This window comes from Lithobates pipiens, unplaced genomic scaffold (genome assembly GCF_037356315.1).
Source record: "Lithobates pipiens isolate NorthernLeopardFrog02 unplaced genomic scaffold, aLitPip1_a1.2 Scaffold_3, whole genome shotgun sequence".
In the NCBI taxonomy this organism is placed as follows: Eukaryota; Metazoa; Chordata; class Amphibia; order Anura; family Ranidae; genus Lithobates; species Lithobates pipiens.
The window spans coordinates 273,407,473-273,420,090 of NW_027507790.1; the positions used below are offsets into that span (position 1 = coordinate 273,407,473).

General features: G+C 47.3%; 1 protein-coding gene across 1 annotated transcript in view; it reads left to right on the plus strand.

Annotated features, from left to right (window-relative positions):
• Positions 1-2,239: 2,239 nt before the first annotated feature.
• LOC143941156 (vomeronasal type-2 receptor 26-like) overlaps positions 2,240-12,618 on the plus strand; it is a 111,309-nt gene continuing 100,930 nt past the window's right edge. The window contains exon 1 of the mRNA XM_077463182.1: positions 2,240-2,559. Within this exon, the coding sequence (XP_077319308.1) occupies positions 2,345-2,559 (215 nt within the window). The 5' untranslated portion in view covers positions 2,240-2,344. The remainder of the gene's footprint in view (positions 2,560-12,618) is intronic.

A 12,618-nucleotide genomic window follows, 5' to 3' on the forward strand; every position in this document is an offset into this window, starting at 1 on the left:
AGAAAATTTGAGAGAAAGCAGAAAAACATTATACCAGTCATTAGAAAAGGAAAAGTAAGTTAGCATTGGATCATCAAAAAAGGGAAAAGGAAAAAGGAAAAAATTAAAGCAGGAGATGATGTCAAAGTCCAAGTGTAAGTTCTCCAACTCTTAAGGATCGCATCGTGGGTATAGATAATGTCCAGTCAGACAGCTTACCTACAGGTTTGACGTACGAAATCCAATACAGTGTATTAGGGTCTGTAGGTGGTGCGGTGAGGATGCAGGAGAACATTCGTGGTAAATGACTCCATATGAGTGTATCCGAGGTACATTCCAGGGCAGTAAACCGCGAAATTTCTCGTACGTCTATAGTGGTTGACGAATGAAAAAAGAAGTAGAACTCTTCATGACAGTATAAGTTCCAGGTTTCTTGTGAGACCGCGCTTAACTCAGTTAACCGGGAAAACAAAGAACAAGATTTGCGGTGTAATGTGTCAACGAGACGGATTTCCAGGAAGAAGAGACTTTATGATCTCCTAGGCTTTCGGTGGTCCGGTGAGGCTGTAGGGCTGAGATTGCGCACGTTGCCTTGAGCTCTCGGTGATGAAGCAGGGGGATGGCTCCTCCTGCGTCTGCCGATGTTAAAGTTGCCTGCTTCTGCAATGCCTTCCATAGAGTCAGCTCTCCGTAACACGGGGAGACGAAAATCACTGTACCAGTCAGGCACTTCGACGTGGGGCAAATTGAGAGTACTACAAAAATGCTCAAGATCTTCAGGCACTCTGAGATTAACCGAGTGACCGTTATAGTTGACTGAGAGACAAAGCGGGAATTTCCATCTGTACGGAATAGCGCAGGCTCTCAAAAGATCTAGGATCGGTTTTAGCTCTCGTCTTCTCTGTAGAGTAATGGCCGACAGATCTTGGAAAAGTTTAATTTCAGCGCCATGGTGAAGCATCCGCCCTCCATTTCTCGCCCTCCGCATAATTTCTTCCTTAAGGATATAATCTGCTATGCAGCATATGACATCCCTAGGGGGATCAGCATCCCTTCCTCTGGGTCGTAGGGCTCGATGGATGCATTCTAGGACAATAGGCGTATCAGGGGGCCTCTCCAAGAGGCCATTAAAAATGGCCGTGACAGCGCGGGTTAGCTGTGTAGGTTCCACGGACTCTGGAAGACCTCGTAATCGGACGTTGTGTCTTCTTCCACGGTTGTCGAGGTCTTCCAAGTGACGGTTAATGTCCCTGAAGTGGACCGCGTGGGATTCCGAGACTTGTTGCAGTCGGCAAAGAGTAGTGTCATGCGGGCCTGTGTGTCTTCTATGTCTTCCACCCTCAGTATCATCGACTGAAAGTCCGCGCGTAATTCGGAGACCGCAGCCGCGCGTGCTCCTTTGATATCCGCCGTCATAGCTTTCAAATCTGCAAGACTGAGCGACGGAGACGACGGTGGATCCGTGGGTTGAGATTGTGGGCTCCGGCTTCTGGATCTGTTAGGCCCTCTGCCATGAGGTGAATCGTCGCGCGATGTGGCGTGCGAGTCAGACACCGTTCCTCTAGGCCGCGCGCGGAATATCTCCGGTATGTGTTGGTTTATAAGGGCGTCCTGGCTCCTGGACGAACGGGAGGGTAAACCAGAAGGGTTTTGCGGTGTGCTCCCCATGTTTTTCGGTGAAATAGATACCCGATAGATAGATAGCTGGACCTCTGGGAGAGAGAGCTTAGAAGCGAGCGTCCATCTTCCTCAGGCACCAAGCCACGCCCCCGATAAGCCATTACTATTTCACGAGTGTAAATACAGAAGACGTGGAGACGTAGGTATTCACACACTTGGACACATTTGAAGGCAATGGCCAACAAAAAGGTAAGTAACAATGTGCTTCTTTTACAGGCCAAGCTTAGTTTACATGGTCACTTTAAGATAATAAAACAGCCAAATGGAACAGTTATGTGCATTATTATTGTAAGTGGAAGAATCATTATGATATTATCTGCTACTACCTGTGTATTTCAATTGTATGATTTATTTGGAATATGGAATATTTAGCACTGATCCTTGTTGAATAGAGTTTATTGTAAGGAAATTCTGTCTCTTGGTTTAGAGTTGTTAAAATAATATGAATAATAGAGGATTAAACTTAACCACTCACAAATAAAATACCTGCACAAACAACTAAAAGTATATAGAAGACGATGTCAGTATAATGAGAACAAAGAGAGATGTATGATACTGAACTGTTTAAAAGAAGGGGAGAGAAGCCATCTCATTGTATTGCCATTGTAATACACATGCTGTAGAGGTCTGTGTCACAATGGAGAATTATAGGCTTTAATTAAAGAAGAACCCAGTGATCGGAGCTATGATCATATCATATACCTACATCTTCCAGTTCTGTGTGATCCTGCAATGTATGACACTCTGGAGATCAGGAATGCAGAGTCCGGCCTGTACCCTTCATTTTACTGATGTATTTGATGAGTTCCAATATTTTCAGGATGGAGATTTGATCATTGGAGGAGTGCTCACTGTGAGGTCAAGAGTAGATCTAGAATCACCTGAAAAAAAGATATACAGGTATGTAACCTACTTGCTAGGAAGAGAAAAATGTGATCAGGGTGACAAAGAACAACAAATAGGACTTTACAAAATGATTGGAAAAAATGCATGTGATGGAAATATTATAAAAATGTATATAGAATGTCTTCTCATTTACATGCAAACCAAGCTGTCCAGAACGTGACAGAGGGTAGGTGACAGTGAAAGGGGCGGGTGACCACGGGGTGGGTGACGGTGACAGAGAGTGTGTGAGGGTGACCGGGGGTGGGTGACAGTGACAGAGAGTGGGTGACGGTGACAGGGATGGGTGACGGTAACCGGGGGTGGGTGACAGTAACAGAGAGTGCGTGATGGTGACTGGGGGTGGGTGACGGTGACAAACAGTGGGTGACAGTGACAGGGATGGGTGACGGTGACCAGGGTGGGTGACAGTAACAGAGAGTGGGTGATGGTGACCGGGGGTGGGTGATGGTGACTGGGGGTGGGTGACAGTAACAGAGAGTAGGTGACGGTGACCGGGGCTGGGTGATGGTGACAGAGAGTGGGTGACGGTGACAGGGATGAGTTATGGTGACTGGGGATGGGTGATGGTGACAGAGAGTGGGTGACGGTGACAGGGATGGGTGATGGGGACCAGGGATGGGTGACGGTGACAGGTGGAAGGTGACAGTGACAAGGGGTGGGGAATGTTGACAGGGGATGGGTGACGGTGACAAAACTTGTAACAATCTATAACAGTGTCAGGGTGTTGGAGAATTTGCTGGAAGAGTCTTTTCTTTAAAGCTGAAAAGTGTGGGGATTCCTCCATCCGCTCTGTTTGTGTGGACGGAGCGATTGTTTACTTTTTGTTGTTGTAAAAGAGATCACTTTAAATCTTCCCCATTGAAACATTGTATTCTGGCAGCGAGACTCTCCTCTTTCAGAATACATAGATTTGTGTTCTGCTAAGCCTCTGTTTTCAGAAAATATATTATGTTCCAGGGGGCTTTGAGATAATTTTATAACTAAAAATTAAGATTTTTTTATGTTTGCAAGCAAAAGAAAAGATCTAGAGGGTCCAAGGATAAAATTGTGGGGGGGTTGTGGAAAGTGTTACGTGCGCTCACACTTTAGTTCAAATTGTTCTGTCACTATTCTTTATACATACTTCTAAAACAAATTAAATGAATTCAATTATTACACCACGCTAAAGACTGTATCCTTTCTAATAAAAAATATTAATAATATTATTGTACAAACTAATAATTAATCACACCGTGTGCAATCCTCCAGTGCTCACTGGCCACTCACCTCATGCTAAAACCCCTGTTTTACCAGTGAGTCATAGCAAGCTGTTCCCGGTTAGGGATGTAATCAGATCTGTATTCCATTTTCTTTACTCAACTACACGCATCACAGGTGCAGAGATACAGGATAGTGATATATGCAAATAGAACATAAGACATCTAGTGCCCTCTGTCTTAAAAACTTTATTCCAATAAAAAGTATACAGATATGTAGTGCACTCACATAAGTGGCACTTAGCCATGCTAGCTGTAAAGACTGGACTGTATAATCACATCAGATACAAACAAATCCAAGGATAAACTGAGGAAAAAAACAAGCTTTACTTACCACCAGCCCACAGACAACCAGATAACCTAACAGTATGCGTTAAAAACAGGGGTTTAGTCTGCACACATTTGCAAATGCATGCGTGAACCACAGAGCCGTGCCAAGTCACCCCAATATCTGTGGTACCTAACACTAACTTATAAGTGTCCCCACAGTGGAGGCACATGCATTCTGATGGATAGGTGAGAGCAGGTGGACTGAAGGGGAGCCACCCCTTCTTAAAGGTACAGGAGCACACTGAACACCCAGCACAATGGCAACACAGGTGTCAGTGAGATGCCTGACCATATTGGTGTGACTATAGGTGTGAGCGGGTGGCATCTTTTTGTGTCACAGGTTGTGTTTTTGGTCAGGCATCTGCACCACTGCACCAGAAACTGACCGGAAACTGACCAGAAACCGACTGCATGTTATGAACTAGAGCCATTGGAATACATGGAAAAAACTGTGCATGCATTTTTAGTGCAGAAAAAAAGCATACGGAACTGAACGTAACTGCGTCTGGTGTGAACTGGCCCTTATATTCATGTTGTGCTACACTAATATTTTTATTGAGTACTGCTATTCCGAGGTGGGGGTGAGAGCAGGGCTGGATTAACGTAGGGGCTATTGGAACTGCAGCTCCAGGCCCCTACCTTAACCACTTCCCACCCGGCCAATGTACATATACGGCCGGGTGGGAGCTCTCTACTTCTGAGAGGACGTTCAGGAAGTCTAGTGTAAACCTACAGTGTAAACACACATGTCCCCAAAACACACATGTCCCCAAATAATAAAAAGACATGTCCCCAAATAAAAAAACACATGTCCCCCATAGTGATGGCCGAACGGATCGCCCGGCGGTCGTTTCGTGGTGAATTTCGGCTGTTCGCGGTCCGCCCGTTCGGCGGACTATTGGCGCTGTTCACCCGGCGGACTTCCGTGTTTACTGTGTAAAAGAACTTTGACCTATGATGACACATCCATCATGGGGTACAGGACAGCCAATTGAGACATTACAGCACATGGACACTTGGACATTCCCCCTAACTTATAAATTGACCCGATCCGGCGGCCATTTTACATTCTTTCTTCTGTCACTATAGGGAGAGGTTGCTGTGTGGAGCAGGGAGAGATTGCAGTGGCCCAAATTGCAAGCTATTTGGTACACAAAAGTTCTTTTCAGGACTGGTATAGGTGTTAGGTGTAGTTCAGGATAGGCAGTGCTGTGCTAGTGATTGTTGCAGCAGCCTAAGTGTCTTTTGTCAGTTTAGAGAAAGGGACAGGATGGTGTGTGCTGCAGGGACAGCCAGTTTAGTCATTAGCTGTTACTATCAGGTCCACAAAAGTGCTATTCCAGCTATTGTTCCAGTAGCCTCTGTTTTGTCAGTTTATATAGGGACAGGCAGGAAGCAGTGTGTGAGGCAGTGAGGGTCAGTTTAATCAGTAGCTGTTACTGTTAGTTCCACAAAGGTTCTTTTCAGGACTGGTATGGTAATAGGCTTGTACACGTATAATATTCTTTCTTCCAAATATAGAAAGAATATTATACTTGACTGCTGCCCTTCTGCTGCAGTCTGCTAATCACTCACACACAACCTAATTGTTCCACAAAGGTCCTTATAAGGACAGGTAATAACCTGGTGTAGGGTGCTATAGTACACAGGGTTGAGTGAGGTACAGTCTGCTATTCTATAAGGACTGGTATAGGTCCACAATACATAGGGTTGAGGTGCACTACTGCTGACCGCTGCCCTATATTGCAGCAGTCCTTCATCGGTATAGGGACTGACGTACAGTCTGCTAATCACTCACACACAACCTAATTGTTTCACAAAGGTCCTTATAAGGACTTGTAACTTGGCCTGTCTAGGGTGTTACAGTACATAGGGTTAAGTGAGGTACAGTCTGCTATTCTATAAGGACTGGTATAGGTCCACAATACATAGGGTTGAGGTGCACTACTGCTGACCGCTGCCCTATACTGCAGCAGTCCTTCATCGGTATAGGGACTGACGTACAGTCTGCTAATCACTCACACACAACCTAATTGTTCCACAAAGGTCCTCATAAGGACTGGTAACTTGGTCTGTCTAGGGTTCTACAGTACATAGGGTTGAGTGAGGTACAGTCTGCTATTCCTTAAGGACTGGTATAGGTCCACAATACATAGGGTTGAAGTGCACTACTGCAGACCGCTGCCCTATACTGCAGCAGTCCTTCATCGGTATAGGGACTGATGTACAGTCTGCTAATCACTCACACACAACCTACTTGTTCCACAAAGGTCCTTATAAGGACTGGTAACTTGGTCTGTCTAGGGTGCTACAGTACATAGGGTTGAGTGAGGTATAGTCTGCTATTCTATAAGGACTGACATCGGTCCACAATCCATAGGGTTGAGGTGCACTACTGCTGACCGCTGCCCTATACTGCAGCAGTCCTTCATCGGTATAGGGACTGACGTACAGTCTGCTAATCACTCACACACAACCTAATTGTTCCACAAAGGTCCTTATAAGGACTGGTAATAACCTGGTGTAGGGTGCTATAGTATATAGAGTTGAGTGAGGTACAGTCTGCTATTCTACAAGGACTAGTATAGGTCCGCAATACATAGGGTTGAGGTGCACTACTGCTGACCACTGCCCTATACTGCAGCAGTCCTTCATCGGTATAGGGACTGAGAGTTTTGCCACAGGGTCATTTAAAAAATGACAGGCAGAGGAAGAGGCAGGCCCTCCTGCAGGGGTGGTAGGGGTAGGGCAGGAGCAACAGCCTTGAGCCAAACAGGGAAGTTGCAGAAGGTGCGTTCAATTACTTTAAAGGACGCACCAGACTCGGTTGAGTGGCTCGCTCAGCCTTACTCTTCTGCACCCTCCTCATCCTCTCGATCTGCACCCTCTTCTTCACTCTTTGCTATGTGCACCCCCCAAAGACACTACCACCAACACCACCACCACCACATACCTTCCGCTTGAGTCACAGGAATTATTTTCTGATCCATATCAAGACATTTCTGATGCGCAGCCACTCTTGGTATTGGATCAGGAAGAGGAGGTAGCAACAACCGCCACTCAGCCGTCTGACGACAGTACCCAGATCAGCCCAAGGAGGAGGTTGGTCCCCGGTGTTGCTGCCTACTCTGAGATCTCTACTTATAGCAGTGGGGAAGGTGACGTCGATGATGATGTGCCTAGTGATGTCACGTGGGTGCCCACAAGAGAGGAAGAAGAGGGGAGTTCAGAGGGAGATATAGACCAGCAGATAGGGAGGAGAAGCAGTAATAACTTACATTGCACAGGAGGGACAAAGCAGACTGCAAATGTATCAGGAGCGAGTCATCGACCATGTACGGTCACATCTGGCACTCCCAGGACACCGGCACATGGCTCCGCAGTGTGGGCTTTTTTTAACGTGTCCGCTGCTGACAATAGCGTTGCCATCTGCAATCTTTGCAGTCAACGCATTAGTCGCGGTAAGCCCAACACTCACCTAGGGACGACCGCCTTAAGAAGGCACATGAGCAGCCATCACCGAGCCCAGTGGGAGCAGCGGAACACACAAAGCCACACTCCAGGCTCTCACCGTCCAGCCTCGTCTTCTACTTTGCCTTCTCCTCTCTCCTCACAATTGTCCTCCACTCCACCTTCCATCACGCCAAGCTCACGTTTTTCTGCAAAAAGGCAGGCTTCCGTGGGCCTAATGTTCGAGCGTAAAAAAATGATGACGCCGGATAACCCTCTTGCCCAATGGTTGACGGCTGGCTTGTCAGAACTCATAGCCCGCCAACTACTGCCATATAAACTGGTGGACTTGGAGGCCTTTTGAAAATTTGTGGCCATGGGAACACCACAATGGAAGGTCCCAGGAAGGAAGTATTTCTCAGAGAAGGGCATTCTAGAGCTATATGGCCATGTTCAGCGGCAAGTGAATGTATCTCTGGCACACAGTGTAGTCGCCAAGATACATATGACCACAGACACGTGGTTTAGCAAACACGGGCAGGGAAGGTATATCACTTTTACTGCCCAATGGGTGAACCTTCTGACGGCCGTCAAGCATGTATCCTGTGGCACCCGTGTAGATTTGGTTTTACCGCCACGGATTGCATGCAGGCCTGACTTTTCTTCTCCTCCTCCTCCTACCTCCTCTCTCTCCTCCTCGGCTGACTCCACCTTTTCCGCTGCTAGTGTCTCTTCCACTGCGCCGCCCAAGCTCCCCAGAACATATTCGACATGCCAGGTGAGACGTTGCCATGCCGTGCTGCGTCTGTTGTGCCTGGAAGCCAAGAGCCACACTGGCCCGGCACTCCTTTCAGCTTTGCGTTCACAGGCAGATCAGTGGCTAACACCGCTCAATTTGACAGTTGGTAAAGTGGTGTGTGACAACGGTGCCAATCTGCTTAGCGCATTGAAACAGGGAAAAATCACGCACGTGCCATGCATGGCACACGTCTTAACCTTGGTCATGCAGCGATTCGTTGTCAAATACCCTGGGGTCCAGGACATCTTGGGGCAGGCAAGGAAAATCTCGGCCCATTTCAGAAGATCTTACACGGCCATGGCTCGCCTTGCTGACATTCAGCGGCGACACAATCTGCTGGTCAGATGTCTTATTTGCGATTGCCCGACGCGATGGAACTCAACCTTCTATATTCTTGATAGGCTGCTCCAGCAGAAACGTGCAGTTAACGTCTACCTGTATGAACTCTGCGGCAGAACAGGTTCTGGGAGCTGTTTTTTTTTTCACCGCGCCAGTGGCTACTCATGTGCGACGCATGCAGACTTCTGCGCCCATTTGAGGAGATCACCAAACTGGTCAGTCGCAGCCATGGCGCCATCAGTGACATGGTACCTTATGCCTTCTTTATGGAGCATGCATTGCTCAAGCTGTGGAGGAGCAGGAGCGGGAAGATGAGGAAGTCGCAATGCTGGATGAATTCCCAGGGGGGCTACTCTATCTGAGACAAGTCAACAACAGGAGTCTGAAGAGGAGTCAGAGGAGGATGGTGCCAGGGCAGATGAGGAGGAGCAAGAAGAGCATGCTTTAAACCTTTCTGGGATCCCTGTTGTGCATGGATGGGGAGAGGAGAATGAAGAGGACAACATTATCCTGGATGATGAGCAGGAGCCAGGCCACCACACCGCTTCCAGTTTAGTGCAAATGGGGGCCTTCATGCTCCAGTGTTTTAATAGGGACCCCGTGTTAACAAGCATAAGGGTCAAGGACCAGTACTGGGTGGCAACGTTCTTAGACCCCCGGTACAAACACAAAATGGCGGAAATGTTACCACCGTCACAGAGGGCTGGCAGAATGGAGCCCTTCCAGGCCTTGCTTTCGAGAAATGCTGCATTCTGCCTTTGTGTGTGCTGGCAGAGGAGCAATTCCCACTCCCAGAGAAGGAGTTGCGGGTACCAATCCAACAGCGCCTGCAAGAAGAGGCCGGTTTGAAGATGTGTTGGTGACTTCGGATATGAGGTCATTCTTTCAGCCGACCCATCGACAGGTGTCATCCGGATCCAGCATCAGGGAACGCCTAGACCATCAGGTGTCCGACTACATCGGGTTAACGGCCAATGTGGATGCTCTGAGGAGTGATGAACCCCTGGACTACTGGGTGGGCAGGCTTGACCTCTGGCCAGAGCTTGCCCAATTTGCAATTGAACTGTTGGCTTGCCCCTCGTCCAGTGTCCTGTCCGAAAGGACGTTCAGCGCAGCAGGGGGGATCATGACCGATAAGCGTACTCGCCTAGCTCACAACAGTGTTAACTACCTCACATTTCTAAAAATGAATGAGGCATGGATCTCGGAGGAATTCAACATATGTGACCAGTAGACCATGTATATGTCTATAAACAATTTTTTTAATCGAGCACAGAGACCTTCTTTCTTCATTTGGCTCACTTCCTTGTCCAAAAAAAGCACACCGTACTATAAGCCGTACCCTCCTCTTTTAAGAGGTTGAGCGGTGTCATATTTCTACTGGGGCTGCTTATTATGAGGGGCTCCCACCATCCCTGTGCTGTGCTGACTTCCTCCTGGGGCTGTACCTCTGCTGTGCATATTTTGAGGTGCTCCCACCATCCCTGTGCTATGCTCATTATGAGGGGCTATCACCATCCCTGTGCTGTGCTGACTTCCTCCTGGGGCTGCTTATTATGAGGGGCTCCCACCATCCCTGTGCTATGCTGACATCCTCCTGGGGCTGCTTATTACGAGGGGCTCCCACCATCCCTGTGCTATGCTCATTATGAGGGGTTCCCACCATCCCTGTGCTATGCTCATTATGAGGGGTTCCCACCATCCCTGTGCTATGCTCATTATGAGGGCCTCCCACCATCCCTGTGCTATGCTCATTTTGAGGGGCTCCCACCATCCCTGTGCTTTACTGACTTCCTCCTGGGGCTGCTTACGGTGCAGGTGTCAGTGCTGTATATCACGGTGCTGATGTCAGTACTCTCTATCACGGTGCTGCTGACAGTGCTGTATATCACGGTGCTGGTGTTAGTGCTTTATGTCACGCTGCTGATGTCAGTGCTCTCTATCACGGTGCTGATGTCAGTGCTGTATATCACGGTGCTAGTGTTAGTGCTTTATGTCACGCTGCTGATGTCAGTGCTCTCTATCACGGTGCTGTTGTCAGATCACTCTATCATGGTGCAGGTGTCATTGCTGTATGTCACACTGCTGATGTCAGTACTCTCTATCACGGTGCTGGTGTCAGATGACTCTATCACGGTGCAGGTGCCATTGCTGTATGTCACGCTGCTGGTAATCATCTCCTGCATCCTCTTCTTTGCCTACCCTGACCTTCCCTCTCCTCCATTGCCTTCATGCGCTCCACAGTCCTGAATTGTCACAACAATTTCCCATATAAAAAAAGAATGCTTGTAGTTGTCGATCCCAGATTCACCTCATACATGTGTTATGTCATTGGCCATGTGGTGGGACTATGTTTGCACAGCTATTAATTATTTTGTGGCTGCAAATTTGACCTGTAGGTTTGCGAAGTTTGCCTCCCATTGAAGTCAATAGGGCCCGCCGCGAACATTCCGGTTCGCGAACTATCGGCCGCGTTCGCGGTCCGCGTTCGCGAAACGTCCCGTCGGAAGTTTGTCCATCACTAGTCCCCCACATATCCCACTAAAATCACATGTTCCAATGATTATCTGCACACATATGTACGTGATCACCTGCACACATATGTACATGATCATTTGCGTACATATGTCCGTGATCACACAAATCAATTATTATACACTTAACGGAATTTTTTTTACCAAAAACATGTAGTAGAATACATTTGGCTTAAATTTATGACAAAATTAGATTTTTTTGGATTTCTTTTAAAATAGAAAAAAGAAAATATTGTTTTTTTTCCAAATTTCCGCTTTTTTTGCGCTTATATCGCAAAAAATAAAAAACGGAGTCGTGTATAAATACCGCCAAAATAAAGCTCTATTTGTGCGAACAAAATTCTAAAAATTTAATTTGGGTACAGTGTAGCATGACCACGCAATTGTCATTAATAATGGGCAGTCCTAGAAGCCTGGGGCACGCCAACGCAGGGCACTTACAGTAGTCTGGGGCTTCCATAGTGTTAGGCCTGCGCAACTGCACTCTTTCAGCTCAGAGTGCACGCCAATGAATGGCCCTTACAGAAACTTGGCAAATCAAATGCCAGGCTTCCCTAGTGTTATGCCTGTGCGGCTGCTCACTTTTAAGTTTGGGCGCATGCCAGCACAGGCTCTTGCAGAAGGGTGCCCAGTAAAAGGCCCACCAAAATCCTCAGCACCAATCACATGATCCTCTTAATCCGGCCCTGGTGACTCCCTGTGTTTACAATGCAGCTTGGGATGGGAAATGGAAGCAAGTGGCGGCCACTGTAGTAGCGGTGCTTACTACAGTAATTTCCTACATCTGCAGGAATCCTACAGGTACTTATATTGGTGCAAGCTCTAAAAACGTACCTATGGAAAAATTATCCATACCTGGCTTTTAGGCTGGATTCACACCTATGGCATTTTTAGTGCTTTTTGCATTTTGCAGATTTGCACTACAGAACATGTTCCATAGGAAACCATGTTAAATGGATTGTAGTGCAAATCTGCAAAATGCAAAAAGCACAAAAAAATGCCATCGGTCTGAATTCAGCCTTGAAGTGGAGGATTCTCAGGTTAAACCTTTGATCGGTATAGGGACTGACGTAAAGTCTGCTAATCACTCACACACAACCTAATTGTTTCACAAAGGTCCTTATAAGGACTGGTAACTTGGCCTGTCTAGGGTGTTACAGTACATAGGGTTAAGTGAGGTACAGTCTGCTATTCTATAAGGACTGGTATAGGTCCACAATACATAGGGTTGAGGTGCACTACTGCTGACCGCTGCCCTATACTGCAGCAGTCCTTCATCAGTATAGGGACTGACGTACAGTCTGCTAATCACTCACACACAACCTAATTGTTCCACAAAGGTCCT